The sequence below is a fragment of the Schistocerca piceifrons genome, chromosome 3 (genome assembly GCF_021461385.2).
Source record: "Schistocerca piceifrons isolate TAMUIC-IGC-003096 chromosome 3, iqSchPice1.1, whole genome shotgun sequence".
Lineage (NCBI taxonomy): Eukaryota > Metazoa > Arthropoda > Insecta > Orthoptera > Acrididae > Schistocerca > Schistocerca piceifrons.
Window position 1 is genome coordinate 848,438,145 of NC_060140.1, and position 17,075 is coordinate 848,455,219.

Consider the following 17,075-nt stretch of genomic DNA (forward strand, 5'->3'; position numbering starts at 1 on the left):
GTTAAATACAGACATATATGATTACAATTCCAGAAACATGGATAATTATTATCCACATAGGAAGCAGTTCAAACTGACCGACAAAGATCCCTTCGCTGGTGGACATATTTTATACAATAACTTATCATTCAGAATTAGGTGCATTGAAAAGATACCTGTTTTCAGAAATAAATTAAGATGTTATTTATCTTTTCATCTACATATAGCCTAAAAGAATACCACTGTGTAAAAGGTACACAGCAATACCACGAGAGGCCACAATCACACAGGCACAACCACTCGCCTGTCACCTTCTCAGTTCCAAGCAGCTGCATCCAGTGATGATGATGATTTATGGCAGAGGTTACTAAACAGCAAGGTCATCAGCACCCTTGCACTAATGATATACTGAAGAAGAGTGTGAAAATCTACGGAAAAGGATCAATAAACTAGAAAACTATGTTCCATCTCACCACAAGAATTGTAAAGCAACCGCAAGAAGGTGAGCTTCAGAAAAGCCCGCAATAAAATCCCAACGAGACACAGCAGAATAACTAAATAAAATCTAAGATAAATACCTGATAAGATGCTGTTAAAAAAGGGACAGATAACCATGGCTGGATGACGACAATAATACATGACCCAGCCACTGTGTGACACTTTAAGACCGCACACCCATTATTTTGGGAAGAATTCCGGACACCACACAAAATCTTAAGACAGGAACAACACTCGCTTTGTTATCAGTTTGGAGGGAAGATCCTGTGGGAGACCCAGTTCAATCCTCAAGTCGCCACATAAAACAAACTCAGTTAAAGTATGTCATACTGACAGCTGTGTCCCACATCTCTGACACACTGGGGGCCCCTCCCGATGTAAGAGGAAACCATATGACAATGGGCAATGTCCCACTCTGAGCTGAGTAAGGATTACTTCTTCACACCGTCGTGGGCAGGGAGTAGGTAATTCACAGTCGCAATGATGTCTTTATGGAATGTAATTTATTATTCCTCACTTCCAGCCACTGAGACTCCTACAAACATATGGCCTTCCTGGTCACAAATGAAATGACAGGCCGCAGAGGGACTGGACAGCGAGCAGGAGGAGGAAGGGAGCAAGCTTCCTCAGCAGCTGCATCAGAGAGTTCATATCCCTGAATCTTTGTGTATCCTGGAACCCAGCAAAAAATTATTTCCTTGTTTTGTCTTTGCAAGAGGAGGAGAGTGTCTTCCACCTGATGCACCATCTTATCTGCTGCATACATCTGTTGAATAGCAAGACGGGTACTTTGAGAATCGGAGCAGATGATAAATTTTTTGCAAAGACACTGTCTCATCCAGCTTCATTGCCCTGAGGATAACAAATAGTTCCATGTAATAAACTAAAAGCTGCTCTTTGAGCCATATCCTGAGGACAATGTCAGGGACCATGACAGAAAATCCGAAAAAATCTCCCTACATCTACATCTACATCTATACTCCGCGAGCCACCTTACGGTGTGTGGCGGAGGGTACTTATTGGATTCCGTAGAAACACTGGAACACGTGAGGCAATACTGACCTTACGACTTATCTTAGAAGAAAGATTAAGGAAAGGCAAACCTATGTTTCTAGCATTTGTAGACTTAGAGAAAGCTTTTGACAATGTTGACTGGAATACTCTCTTTCAAATTCTAAAGGTGGCAGGGGTAAAATACAGGGAGCGAAAGGCTATTTACAATTTGTACAGAAACCAGATGGCAGTTATAAGAGTCGAGGGACATGAAAGGGAAGCAGTGGTCGGGAAGGGAGTAAGACAAGGTTGTAGCCTCTCCCCGATGTTGTTCAATCTGTATATTGAGCAAGCAGTAAAGGAAACAAAAGAAAAATTAGCAGTAGGTATTAAAATTCATGGAGAAGAAATAAAAACTTTGAGGTTCGCCGATGACATTGTAATTCTGTCAGAGACAGCAAAGGACTTGGAAGAGCAGTTGAATGGAATGGACAGTGTCTTGAAAGGAGGATATAAGATGAACATCAACAAAAGCAAAACAAGAATAATGGAATGTAGTCTAATTAAGTCGGGTGATGCTGAGGGAATTAGATTAGGAAATGAGGCACTTAAAGTAGTAAAGGAGTTTTGCTATTTGGGGAGCAAAATAACTGATGATGGTCGAAGTAGAGCGGATATAAAATGTAGGCTGGCAATGGCAAGGAAAGCGTTTCTGAAGAAGAGAAATTTGTTAACATCCAGTATTGATTTAAGTGTCAGGAAGTCATTTCTGAAAGTATTCGTATGGAGTGTAGCCATGTATGGAAGTGAAACATGGACGATAAATAGTTTGGACAAGAAGAGAATAGAAGCTTTCGAAATGTGGTGCTACAGAAGAATGCTGAAGATTAGATGGGTAGATCACATAACTAATGAGGAAGTATTGAATAGGATTGGGGAGAAGAGAAGTTTGTGGCACAACTTGACCAGAAGAAGGGATCGGTTGGTAGGACATGTTCTGAGGCATCAAGGGATCACGAAGTTAGTATTGGAGGGCAGCGTGGAGGGTAAAAATCGCAGAGGGAGACCAAGAGATGAATACACTAAGCAGATTCAGAAGGATGTAGGTTGCAGTAGGTACTGGGAGATGAAAAAGCTTGCACAGGATAGAGTAGCATGGAGAGCTGCATCAAACCAGTCTCAGGACTGAAGACCACAACAACAACAACATCTGATCCCCCCTTCCCTGTTCCATTCACGAATTGTGCGTGGGAAGAACGACTGCTTGTAAGTCTCCGTATTTGCTCTAATTTCTCGGATCTTTTCGTTGTGATCATTACGCGAGATATATGTGGGCGGTAGTAATATGTTGCCCATCTCTTCCCGGAATGTGCTCTCTCGTAATTTCGATAATAAACCTCTCCGTATTGCGTAACGCCTTTCTTGAAGTGTCCGCCACTGGAGCTTGTTCAGCATCTCCGTAACGCTCTCGCGCTGACTAAATGTCCCCATGACGAATCGCGCTGCTTTTCGCTGGATCATGTCTATCTCTTCTATTAATCCAACCTGGTAAGGGTCCCATACTGATGAGCAATACTCAAGAATCGGACGAACAAGCGTTTTGTAAGCTACTTCTTTCGTCGATGAGTCACATTTTCTTAGAATTCTTCCTATGAATCTCAACCTGGCGCCTGCTTTTCCCACTATTTGTTTTATGTGATCATTCCACTTCAGATTGCTCCGGATAGTAACTCCTAAGTATTTTATGGTCGTTACCGCTTCCAATGATTTACCACCTATGGCATAATCGTACTGGAATGGATTTCTGCCCCTATGTATGCGCATTATATTACATTTATCTACGTTTAGGGAAAGCTGCCAGCTGTCGCACCATGCATTAATCCTCTGCAGGTCCTCCTGGAGTACGTACGAGTCTTCTGATGTTGCTACTTTCTTGTAGACAACCGTGTCATCTGCAAATAGCCTCACGGAGCTACCGATGTTGTCAACTAAGTCATTTATGTATATTGTAAACAATAAAGGTCCTATCACGCTTCCCTGCAGTACTCCCGAAATTACCTCTACATCTGCAGATTCTGAACCATTAAGAATGACATGTTGTGTTCTTTCTTCTAGGAAATCCTGAATCCAATCACAAACCTGGTCCGATATTCCGTAAGCTCGTATTTTTTTCACTAAACGTAAGTGCGGAACCGTATCAAATGCCTTCCTGAAGTCCAGGAATACGGCATCACTCTGCTCGCCAGTGTCTACGGCACTGTGAATTTCTTGGGCAAATAGGGCGAGCTGAGTTTCACATGATCTCTGTTTGTGGAATCCATGTTGGTTATGATGAAGGAGATTTGTATTATCTAAGAACGTCATAATACGAGAACACAAAACATGTTCCATTATTCTACAACAGATTGACGTAAGCGAAATAGGCCTATAATTATTCGCATCTGATTTATGACCCTTCTTGAAAATGGGAACGACCTGCGCTTTCTTCCAGTCGCTAGGTACTTTACGTTCTTCCAGCGATCTACGATAAATTGCTGATAGAAAGGGGGCAAGTTCTTTAGCATAATCACTGTAGAATCTTAAGGGTATCTCGTCTGGTCCGGATGCTTTTCCGCTACTAAGTGATAGCAGTTGTTTTTCAATTCCGATATCGTTTATTTGAATATTTTCCATTTTGGCGTCCGTGCGACGGCTGAAGTCAGGGACCGTGTTACGATTTTCCGCAGTGAAACAGTTTCGGAACACTGAATTCAGTATTTCTGCCTTTCTTCGGTCGTCCTCTGTTTCGGTGCCATCGTGGTCAACGAGTGACTGAATAGGGGATTTAGATCCGCTTACCGATTTTACATATGACCAAAACTTTTTAGGGTTCTTGTTTAGATTGTTTGCCAATGTTTTATGTTCGAATTCATTGAATGCTTCTCTCATTGCTCTCTTTACGCTCTTTTTCGCTTCGTTCAGGTTTTCCTTATCAGCTATGATTCGACTACTCTTAAACCTATGATGAAGCTTTCTTTGTTTCCGTAGTACCTTTCGTACATGATTGTTATACCACGGTGGATCTTTCCCCTCGCTTTGGACCTTAGTCGGTACGAACTTATCTAAGGCGTACTGGACGATGTTTCTGAATTTTTTCCATTTTTGTTCCACATCCTCTTCCTCAGAAATGAACGTTTGATGGTGGTCACTCAGATATTCTGCGATTTGTGCCCTATCACTCTTGTTAAGCAAATATATTTTCCTTCCTTTCTTGGCATTTCTTATTACACTCGTAGTCATTGATGCAACCACTGACTTATGATCACTGATACCCTCTTCTACATTCACGGAGTCGAAAAGTTCCGGTCTATTTGTTGCTATGAGGTCTAAAACGTTAGCTTCACGAGTTGGTTCTCTAACTATCTGCTCGAAGTAATTCTCGGACAAGGCAGTCAGGATAATGTCACAAGAGTCTCTGTCCTGGCTCCAGTTCTGATTGTGTGACTATCCCATTCTATACCTGGTAGATTGAAGTCTCCCCCTATTACAATAGTATGATCACGAAACTTCTTCACGACGTTCTGCAGGTTCTCTCTGAGGCGCTCAACTACTACGGTTGCTGATGCAGGTGGTCTATAGAAGCATCCGACTATCATATCTGACCCACCTTTGATACTTTACTTAACCCAGATTATTTCACATTCGCATTCGCTAATAACTTCACTGGATATTATTGAATTCTTTACTGCTATAAATACTCCTCCACCATTGGCGTTTATCCTATCCTTGTGGTATATATTCCATTCTGTGTCTAGGATTTCGTTACTGTTCACTTCCGGTTTTAACCAACTTTCCGTTCCTAATACTATATGCGCACTATTTCCTTCAATAAGAGATACTAATTCAGGAACCTTGCCCTGGATACTCCTGCAGTTTACCAATATTACGTTAACTTTTCCTGTTTTTGGTCTCTGAGGACGGACGTTCTTTATCAACGATGATAATGTCCTCTCTGGTAAGCCGTCAGGTATTTTATCGTTTCGCCCAAGGGGGGGTCCCTCTAACCTAAAAAACCCCCGTGTGGCGCACACGTACTCTGCTACCCTAGTAGCTGCTTCCGGTGTGTAGTGCACGCCTGACCTGTCTAGGGGGGCCCTACAGTTCTCCACCCAATAACGGAGGTCGATGAATTTGCAACCATTATAGTCGCAGAGTCGTCTGAGCCTCTGGTTTAGACCAGAGGACCGCGATCGACTCTGGGCACTATGCTGCAGATATTAAGCTCAGCTTGCACTCCGCGTGCGATGCTGGTTGTCTTCACCAAATCAGCCAGCCGCCGGAAGGAACCAAGGATGGCCTCAGAACCCAAGCGGCAGGCGTCATTCGTTCCGACATGTGCTACTATCTGCAGCCGGTCACACCCAGTGCGTTCAATAGCTGCCGGAAGGGCCTCCTCCACATTACGGACGAGACCCCCCGGCAAGCACACCGAGTGCACACTGGCATTCTTCCCCGACCTACCCGCTATTTTCCTGAGGGGCTCCATAACCCGCCTAACGTTGGAGCTCCCTATAACTAATAGGCCCGCCCTCTGTGACTGTCGGGACCTTGCCGGAGAATCGGCCACTGGCCCAACAGGCGAGGCATCCTGTGGTGGCTCGGAAACGATGTCATCACCACTAGGAAGCACCCCGTACCTGTTGGAAAGGTGTAAGGCAGCTGCCACGCGGCCAGATCCCACCTTCGCCTTTCGGCCAGGCACGCGCGAGCCCACCACTGTCCGCCATTCACCCTGGAGTGATGGCTGACCGGTAAGATGCTCACTGCCGGAAGACGCAGCGACATCAGGGGTTCCATGTGATTCCAAGGCCACCGAAGTAGGCATAGGTCTCACCACAGTTGCCCCAACGCCACTACGAGCCGACGCCTGCGCCTCGAGCTCGATGAGCCTAACAGACAAAGCCTCCACCTGCCCCCGAAGAGTGGCCAATTCTCCTTGCGTCCGCTCGCAACAACCACAGTCCCTACACATGACTATGTTTACCCTACTCTATACGGTGACAAATTCCCAAGATAATCTTCTGATGAGCTACTCTGATAATCAAGAAACACTCACTGAAATACGAGACGCGAAAACTACGCTAGGTTTTCCCAGAAAAACTATTTAAAAGTTAAGCGCAGCAAATAAGTACAAAAACGCTTTATACAAACAGTACTCGCTGCTGCTGGTGCTCTCGCTCTGGCTGTCACAAGACAACTGCTGATTCAAGTGACTAGTGGCTAACGGCCGCGAAACAAACAAAAGACGGTTTTAGGTCGCTTTCTGTTCTAAACGATCAAGAAAACACTAAGAAATCTAACACGAAAACTACGTAAAGTTTTATCGAGAACTGTTAGTTACTATGCAGAGCAGATAAACACAAATAGAATCCCTTCCTTAGTGGAAGGTCGTAAACAAAATGCAAAATAAACGCTTTATACAAACAGTACTCGCTGCTGCTGGTGCTCTCGCTCTGGCTGTCACAAGACAACTGCTGATTCAAGTGACTAGTGGCTAACGGCCGCGAAACAAACAAAAGACGGTTTTAAGGCGCTTTCTGTTCTAAACGATCAAGAAAACACTAAGAAATCTAACACGAAAACTACATAAAGTTTTATCAAGAACTGTTAGTTACTATGCAGAGCAGATAAACACAAATAGAATCCCTTCCTTAGTGGAAGGTCGTAAACAAAATGCAAAATAAACGCTTTATACAAACAGTACTCGCTGCTGCTGGTGCTCTCGCTCTGGCTGTCACAAGACTTAGAACCATCTGTATAGACAGCAATAAAATCGGGGTGGCTCTGTGAAATCTCATTAAATATAATTTTAAAAACATAGTCTGGGGTACACTACTTCTTGCAAGCAGTCAGTTCAAAAAGCAATCTAAGCCTTGGTAGTAGCCAGGAGGGTGCCCTACTCCACCCGTGGCTTTGGACCATGCCCCTCACCTATAACAACCCAAAGCTCCCCTTGCACATATCCCAAAGGCCATGTTGCTTGTGGCCGATGATCGAACAGCCGTTCCAGTGGTGGCTGAACAACATAGCTGGGTGCAAGCGATGTAGAAACAGAGAATGCCTGATATAAAACTTCCTGGCAGATTAAAACTGTATGCCGGACCGAGACTCGAACTCGGGACCTTTGCCTTTCGCGGGCAAGTGCTCTACCAACTGAGCTACCCAAGCACGACTCATGCCCTGTCCTCACAGCTTTGCTTCTGCCAGTACCTCATCTCGTACCTTCCAAACTTTACAGAAGCTCTCCTGCGAACCTTGCAGAACTAGCACTCCTGAAAGAAAGGATATTGCGGAGATATGGCTTAGTCACAGCCTGGAGGATGTTGCCAGAATGAGATTTTCACTCTGCAGTGGAGTGTGTGCTGATATGAAACTTCCTGGCAGATTAAAACTGTGTGCCCAACCGAGAAATGCAATGGTCCCAGGTTCGAGTCTCGGTCCGGCACACAGTTTTAATCTGCCAGGAAGTTTCAATATCAGCGCACACTCCGCTGCAGAGTGAAAATCTCATTCTGAATGCCTGATATGCTTGGCATACCACAAGAAGAAGATGTCGAATAGACAGAGGAGGCTCACCAGCCTTCGCACACAAACTAACAACAGGGCTCGTGCAATCGGCTCCTGCTGACAGCCTAATACCCTCGGGGTGAACTGCATCCAGCGTTTTAAGGTATGAAGGCCTTGCTGACCCATAAATCTGGCATCCATATTCAAGCTGGGGTCGCACAAAGGTTTTATAAAGTTAGAGCAGACGTGCCCTATCAGCTCCCCAAGAGTATGATTGGCAAATTTAAGGATATTTAAGGCTTTGAGACATTTCAGTTTCAGATCTTTAAATTTTGGCAACCATGTCAGCTTCCCATCAAAACTAAGACCCAGATATTTCATCTTTTCCTTAAAAGTGAGAATGGTGTCCCCAGTTTTAAAATGGGTAAATTAAACATATAGCAGGAACGATTAAAATCAACACAACCTGTTTTCTCCATGGAGAATTTAAAACCTACAGTGCAAGACCATTCCTCCAACCACATAATCGTCAACTTGTAGCAGTTCACCTACTTTGTTTCTTCATTGATCGTTTGCTGTCCTCGGTATCGACGTACTGGCTGAAACATAGGGGTTGGATGTGCAACTACTGCCTACTGTAAATGATGTAGCCGACAGATGCACAGTAGCATTTCACAGTCTTTTACTACCACTTTTCACAACCCCTCGATAATACACAGTTATTTGGCCAGTGCACTATTGTTATAACTTCCCATAAGTCTCATTAATAGTTTGCAGGTGAACATCCACATATTGCTACAATAGTTTACTACTGAACATCTACGAGCAGTAAAAACCTAACCACAAAGTTCACAGTTCTTGAAGAATAGAAAGGTACGTATGGAACAGACACTGTCACTGCTTTACACATGGCCTAATTGTTTAACACTTATTCCACAGTTAAGTTGAAGCATTGTTGTTGTTCTAACCAACACAGGTTCCTCAGCTGAAACTCGGACATGGACTGACTGTGTCTGTTCCATACATACCTGATTATTCCGAAAGAACTGTGAATTGTGTGGTTATGTTTTTACTACTCGTTGATGTTCAACAGGAAACTATTGTAGTAGTATGTGGATGTTCGCCTGCTAACTATTAATGAGGCTTATGGGAAGTTATAACAATAGTGCACTGACCAAATAACTATTATCGGGGGGTTGTGAAAAATGATGGTAAAAGACTGTGAAAGGCAACTGTGCATCTCTCGGCTACATCATTTACAGTAGACAGTAGTTGCACATCCAACCTCTATGTTTTCAGCCAGCACGTCGACATTGGGGACAACAAACAATCGACAAAGAAACAAAGTAGGCAAACCACTACATGCAGTGCCCCAGGTGAGGAGTATTGTACATAACCACAATAAACAAGGACTCGTGAACTTTGAAAAGTGAAATCAAGAGTGGTTTACAGTGTAGTGATACAACAGACAATCAGCACTGGAGTTGCATGGCCACAGTAGACAGAAGCCAATCAGCAAGCGGGTTCTATGGAAGAAGCCAATCAGCAAGCGGGTTCTATGGAAGCAGCCAATCCGCAAGCAGGTGAACCGTCACCAACTGCAATTGCCGTGTAGGTGTGGCAAGGCTGGAGGATGCACAGAAGATGGAGAAGTCATCCACAAACAAGGAACATAGTACCGGATGGTGCACTGTGGACCCAATACTGTTGATTGCAATGGCGAATCCCCGACACTTAATACACTCCCTTTAGGGACACTATTCTCCTGCTTAAAACCGTCAGACAGAACATTCCCAACCTTGTATCTAAAATATCTGTCCGAGAGAAAGGAGCGTATGAAGGTCGGTAGACGTCCAAGGAATCTCCACTAATGGAGCTGCGACAAAATATTATGCCTCCATGTAGTATTGTAGGCCTTTTCCAAATCAAAGAAAACACCAATAAGGTGTAGCTTATGAAGGAAAGCTTGTTGAATTGCAGCATCCAGATGGCGATTGCTAATTGAGACTACACTCGGCTTCTGTGCCATGTCCATCAGCGTGTCTTATTCATCCGCGACTAGTGTTGCCAGTCACCAGAGACAGTGCTTTCAACCATGGATTATTTTGCTTCCACCTAGTACTGATGCTGAGGCAGATCCAACTGCGAACAGGCACCAAGGTCCTACAGTTTCAGCATTTCCTGCAATTACTCTAAGAGTACAGTTCCACAATTTTCGTTAAGAAGACAACAGTCCACACAGCAAGTGCTAGGAAACTGCCAAGTGCCAAGAGACGGCCAAATACCATGAGTCAGACAAGTGCCAAGAGACAACAAAGTTATTTAGATTTCATCGTAACAGATATAGGAAATCAAGTTGCACATATCAAACTGTTAGTTAAGTTATATAAAGCTGTGAACTAGTACTATCACTATTAATAAATGTTACTGATTGTTTCTTATTATGTTACTACAATCCTGATCCAGTGCTGCCCTGTCAACCAAGTGTGTAATTAGAAATAACTAGTGTGTATACTGGTACCTTTTCCAACTACAGTATAAATATTTTTTCTACTACAATAGATGTTTGGGCTGAATAGATAGGAACATTCAGATATAACATACTTAGAAGCTAAATAACAGAGAGGATGTCCTTCAAACAAGAAATTATTATGACACCTGTGTATTTATAACACAAAATATAAATATAGAACATGTGTACTTTTCAGAGTGTAAGATAATGAAGATTAGTGAGTGCATGGTGTATGTTGCAAAAATGAATTGGTGAAAAATGTAAAATTCTGAGGACGAGAAAATGAATTCATGTGGACATAAAAGTGTGATAGTCATGTTCTTATCTCATCCAGCCTACATTATGTAAATCTTGAATTGGTGTTGTATAATTGGATAGATAAAACATCTACTTACCAAGTGGCAGCAAAAGAAAACGCATATGGAAGTACTGGAAATGGGCAAGCTTTTGGAGCCAGTGGATCCTTCTTCTGGCAGAAGGGCTGAAGCGAAAGGAAGAGGGATGAAGGAAAAAGATTGAGGAGGTTTAGAAAATGGGGAGGGTTACAGAAAAGTCACCCAGAAATTCAGGTGAGGGGTCTTCCTTCTCATCCTGCCTGGCAAGTCTTCCCTGACCCAGGGTTCTGGATGACTTTTCCATTACTCCTCCATTTCCTAAATCTCATCAGTCATTTTATTTCATCCCTGTCCCTTCCCCTTTAACAATTCTGCCAGAAAGAAGAGCCACTGACCCCAAAAGCTTTCACATTTCCTTAATCTTTTCGTGTATTTCCTCTTGTTGCAGCCTCGTGAGTAGATATTTTAGTCACCAAATTATATTAACACTGTATTCTCAAAAACTGGCTATTTTTGTTGGTATATTGGATTGGTGCTGGGTACTCACCTTAATGGTAACTAAATTTAGTTCTCACTAAATTAGATATGTCTGTATTGTGTTATGCACATAAATATAATTGAAATTGTGTATGTCCAGACTATACCTATATAACAGAAATTGTATAGAGTTGAATTAAGGAATGAATAAATAAACAAACAAACAAACAAACAAATAAATGTAAAACTCCTGTACGGTGTCTGGTAGCAGCGAGTTTTTTGTTCTTTGACTAACACATTCGACGTACCTGATCATATGACACAATTCCGCAAACCTCCATAATGCTGCTCTCAAACTCCGAGGATTGCTGTTCTTCTTTATTTCTTTATGAAGTTCAACTTGGATCTTAACAATATTGCTATCAGCCATAGCCTAAAAAAAAACAAATATTCAAGTGAGGAATTCATATCTATACTTAACAATACTGATATAATTTACAGCCTGCTAAACACATTACCAAGCAAGAAAGCTGAATACTTAGTTCACATTTCTTTTGTAAGAGTACTTGCAACTGAAGTGATAACAAAGAGGGTTATTAAATAATGAACGTAGTTGGGTATACTACACAAAGCCATCATAACTCCATATTTCACCCAACCGCATAAGCATGTGCATAATCATGCTGCTCCCAGAATGCAGGGAGATGCTGTGGATCCAGATCAAATCCGCAAACAGATTAACAACAAGTGCCAATGTGCAGGCTATACTGGATGTGGTTTTTAGACAGTTTCCCCACATCCGACTAGATGAATACAGGGCTGGTATCCATGACCCACTAAAGTTACACAATTTTCAAATATTTTTAAAACATTCCCAACCCCTTCACATGAGATAACACTAGACACAGACACACAGAGTACACAAATTCTGTCCAGGACGCTATTATACAACACGAGGTTTACCAGCCTGGAAGGTGCCTGGATAGGACTCCTGTAATAGCTTTACTGGCCGCATTCTAAAGTAATTAAAACGTATAATTTTAAAATCAAAATTTGATGTGACAATTTATAATACAAATGAAGCATACCCATTCACAAACTGGAAAAACAGGAAAAATTGAAGACAGCTTGATAGCAGAACAAATGAAACCGAGACATCAAACATTGGATTTTGGGAACTGGCAATTCAAAAGGAAGATAAGAGGTATTACACGAAAAGGAAAACAGTGAAGAAATTGTGTATAAAGCAATTGGAAAATAAAAAAGTCTGCAACAAAAGAGACACTAACTGTATAGCACGCTATACATGTTTCTCAATTTTACACTATTAGTGAATGCTATATTCACACCATTCGCCTTTATTCTTGATTGCCAGTGCCAAAATTTCATTTTGCATACTTGTCAGCCAACTGTTCCGAATGGTTGGCAACTACACCTTTCTATTCAGTACTGCATACAGCCAACAGCGTAAAAGTATACAGAGTAAAATACAGAAGGCAAAATAGATCTCATTAAAGAGATTATATACCTTATAAAGAGCTACGAAGGGTGGAGAACAGATTATTCCCATTTTTAAAATAAGAACTGAAATAATGGGAATATGGTTTAGTAAGGAAACATCCCAATATTAGTCTAAGAGCAATTTTGAGTAACTGCAAAAGATTGTAGCAGCATTTAATGAAGTTAATACCAAAAATAATTACAACAATAACTGCATTTCCAGAATGAGATTTTCACGCTGCAGCGGAGTGTGCGCTGATATGAAACTTCCTGGCAGATTAAAACTGTGTGCCCGACCGAGACTCGAACTCGGGACCTTTGCCTTTCGCGGGCAAGTGCTCTACCAACTGAGCTACCGAAGCACGACTCACGCCCGGTACTCACAGCTTTACTTCTGCCAGTACCTCGTCTCCTACCTTCCAAACTTTACAGAAGCTCTCCTGCGAACCTTGCAGAACTAGCACTCCTGAAAGAAAGGATATTGCGGAGACATGGCTTAGCCACAGCCTGGGGGATGTTTCCAGAATGAGATTTTCACTCTGCAGCGGAGTGTGCGCTGATGTGAAACTTCCTGGCAGATTAAAACTGTGTGCCTGACCGAGACTCGAACTCGGGACCCTTGCCTTTCGCGTGCAAGTGCTCTACCAACTGAGCTACCGAAGCACGACTCACGCCCGGTACTCACAGCTTTACTTCTGCCAGTACCTCGTCTCCTACCTTCCAAACTTTACAGAAGCTCTCCTGCGAACCTAGCAGAACTAGCACTCCTGAAAGAAAGGATATTGCGGAGACATGGCTTAGCCACAGCCTGGGGGATGTTTCCAGAATGAGAGTTTCACTCTGCAGCGGAGTGTGCGCTGATATGAAACTTCCTGGCAGATTAAAACTGTATGCCCGAGTTCGAGTCTCGGTCGGGCACACAGTTTTAATCTGCCAGGAAGTTTCATATCAGCGCACACTCCGCTGCAGAGTGAAAATCTCATTCTGGAAACATCCCCCAGGCTGTGGCTAAGCCATGTCTCCGCAATATCCTTTCTTTCAGGAGTGCTAGTTCTGCAAGGTTCGCAGGAGAGCTTCAGTAAAGTTTGGAAGGTAGGAGACGAGGTACTGGCAGAAGTAAAGCTGTGAGTACTGGGCGTGAGTCGTGCTTCGGTAGCTCAGTTGGTAGAGCACTTGCCCGCGAAAGGCAAAGGTCCCGAGTTCGCGTCTCGGTCGGGCACACAGTTTTAATCTGCCAGGAAGTTTCATATCAGCGCACACTCCGTTGCGGAGTGAAAATCTCATTCTGGAAACATCCCCCAGGCTGTGGCTAACCATGTCTCCGCAATATCCTTTCTTTCAGGAGTGCTAGTTCTGCAAGGTTCTCAGGAGAGCTTCTGTAAAGTTTGGAAGGTAGGAGACAAGGTACTGGCAGAAGTAAAGCTGTGAGTACCGGGCGTGAGTCGTGCTCCGGTAGCTCAGTTGGTAGAGCACTTGCCCACGAAAGGCAAAGGTCCCGAGTTCGAGTCTCGGTCGGGCACACAGTTTTAATCCTCCAGGAAGTTTCAATAACTGAATTGTTGCACATTCAAAATAGAAAGATTGGTAAAATATGCAATTATACATTAATATCACTACAGGACAAGGAAGGAAGGAAGGAAGAAACAAATGAAAAGCAGGAAAGTTTGCTCTAGAATTATTCAGCTTCACTGTAAGGAAACACACGCAGTGTAATTCTGAAACTACACTATCACAGTATGCTGTATGCAATTCAATATTCTAGAATACTATGTACAAAAATAGTTGTATCAGAAACTAATGAAAGATAACTTCTACAAAAAGACTCACCCTAATAATCCTGTTGAGGCTTTCATCTGCGATCATTCGTACATCAGAATGCTGGTCATCACATAACTGAAGCAAGATTTCAATTGCAACACTGAGCAAATGGGAAAAGTTTGACGCTCCTTTTATGCCAGTTTGGCACATAGCATCAGCTATTGTCACACAATGTGCAATCTTTTCTTTCACCCTGTTAAAAATAAAACTGTGTTAGTTACACACCCATAGAAATTTCTAAAAGGATACACTGTTCTACATTTCCAGCTTTTAAGAATAACACACATTATTTATTCACACCTCCAGAGACACACATTACATCAAAACTTGTAACCATTTCACGTCACTACTTGGTAAGTAAAAGCTTTAGTACCAAATTGGAAATAATGATCTCACTTGTTCCAAATTGCTACAAAGATCAATTTGCATGTGCACCCCAAACAGAAAGAGCAGAAGTTCTTTATGGGCCTGCCAGACTATGTAAGAACAACACAAAAGATCTGCATTTCATGGAAAAACTTGCAAATGAGTTAATAAGACGAACAGAGGTTATACACTTCACAGCATTACAGTCTGTTAGATGTGCTTGTGATGGGTCATACTGCAGAAAGAAAGTGTGTGCCCCATCATTTATGCAAGCAACAACAGACCCGCAATATGTAAGAATGGACAACTATCTTGCTGTGCAGCAGTTTGTTTACTGCAGCAGCCAATTCATTTTTCAAGTTTTTTTCAGGCATTTTTTCAAGTGAGTGGATTGTTGCTTGTGTAATATTTAATTCCATGGAGCAGCATCTTCTTTCTTCTTGTGTTGTTACAGTCTGTAGGCAGGCGTATTCATCACATTCCATGATGCCTACCACACAGTAAGTTTCTCAGCCTATGCACATTCATGAGTCAATGCTCTCAGTAGCTCTCTTTTTTGCATCATTCAGGCGATCTGTTCCTGTGTTGTAGAAGTGTGAACACTCCTCATTGCAGCTACTGGTCTGAATTGTTTTCAGTACTTCATGTTCAAGTTTCAGTTCACTGGCAGTGTCTTTTTGCTCACAGTTTGAGCGGAATTTTGTCTCATCGTGTCTGTACCACCATCGGAGCAGTCTTTGTCTCAGGTTCTTCAGTTAAAGCAGCATCCAATACTATGTCTTGGCACGTCATTTGTTTTAACAGTAAGGGACACATTTCAAGCAACAGCTGTTCCCAATTGTATTTTGATGACAGACACTTAACCATATCAACAGTAGCAACACAAAGTCTGATGGAAATTCATACTTGTACCCTATTGTAACAGAATAGCACTCAATCTTATACTGTTGCCATCTCCACAGCATGTTTTGCAGACTATACGGCCACCTTCATCAATGAACCTATCCCCAACTGAGAACCTGCAACGTGCTATTGAAGATGGAATCCAACACAATACAAATGTAACCTCTAAAATATCATGCCATATGTACATAATTATAGTGCCATAAAAACAGTCATGGTGATTCAAGTCACCTCTACCACCATTCTGCAGTAAAAATTAGAATTGTTCGATATCAGAAATGTGCAAGTGAAACTATTAAACATCTTTTCCATCACTGCTGAAACTGTTGTACAAAATGTGAGCCTTTGTGCATACTAATACTCTGTGAAAACAATACACCAATTCCATATTTATTTTGAAAGTACATGCAGCAACAGTTTCAGGTGACTTAATCTACACTATGAGATCAAAAGTATCCAGACACCCTGAAAAACATACGTTTTTCATATTAGGTCCATTGCGCTGCCACCTACTGCCAGGTACTCCATATCAGCGACCTCAGTAGTCATTAGACATCGTGAGAGAGCAGAATGGGGCACTCCAGGGAACTCACGGACTTCAAACATGGTCAGTGACTGGGTGTCACTTGTGTCATACGTCTGTACGAGAGATTTCCACACTCCTAAACATCCCTAGGGCCACTGTTTTCGATGTGATCGTGAAGTGGAAATGTGAAGGGACACATACAGCACAAAAATGTACAGGCCAACCTTGTCTGTTGACTGACAGAGACCACCGGCAGTTGAAGAGGTTCGTAATGTGTAATAGGCAGACATCTATACAAACCATCACACAGGAATTCAAAACTGCATCAGGATCCATTGCAAGTGCTATTACATTTAGGCGGGAGGTGAGAAAACTTGAATTTCATGGTCGAGTGGCTGCTCATAAGCCACACATCACGCCAGTAAATGCCAAACAATGACTCACTTGGTATAAGGAGTGTGAACATTGGATGATTGAACAGTGGAAAAACATTCTGTGGAGTGACGAATCACGGTACACAATGTGGCGATCTGATGGCAGGGTGTGGGTATGGTGAATGCCCAGTAAACGTCATCTGCCAGTGTGTGTCTTGCCAACAGTAAAATTTGGAGGCAGTGGTGTT

The 17,075-nt window shown here is 42.6% G+C and overlaps 1 protein-coding gene and 2 non-coding genes across 3 annotated transcripts in view; 1 reads left to right on the forward strand and 2 right to left on the reverse strand.

The window, feature by feature from the left end:
* LOC124787730 (huntingtin) overlaps positions 1 to 17,075 on the reverse strand; it is a 392,251-nt gene that overhangs the window by 354,256 nt on the left and 20,920 nt on the right. The window contains exons 2-3 of the mRNA XM_047254577.1: positions 14,668 to 14,851; positions 11,649 to 11,773 (exon numbers count right to left, since the gene is read on the reverse strand). Coding sequence (XP_047110533.1) covers positions 11,649 to 11,773; positions 14,668 to 14,851 — 309 coding nt within the window. The remainder of the gene's footprint in view (positions 1 to 11,648; positions 11,774 to 14,667; positions 14,852 to 17,075) is intronic.
* On the reverse strand, positions 7,604 to 7,678 carry Trnas-cga. The gene has a single exon. It is a non-coding gene; the product is annotated as a tRNA-Ser (tRNA).
* On the forward strand, positions 14,286 to 14,360 carry Trnas-cga. Its single transcript has one exon. It is a non-coding gene; the product is annotated as a tRNA-Ser (tRNA).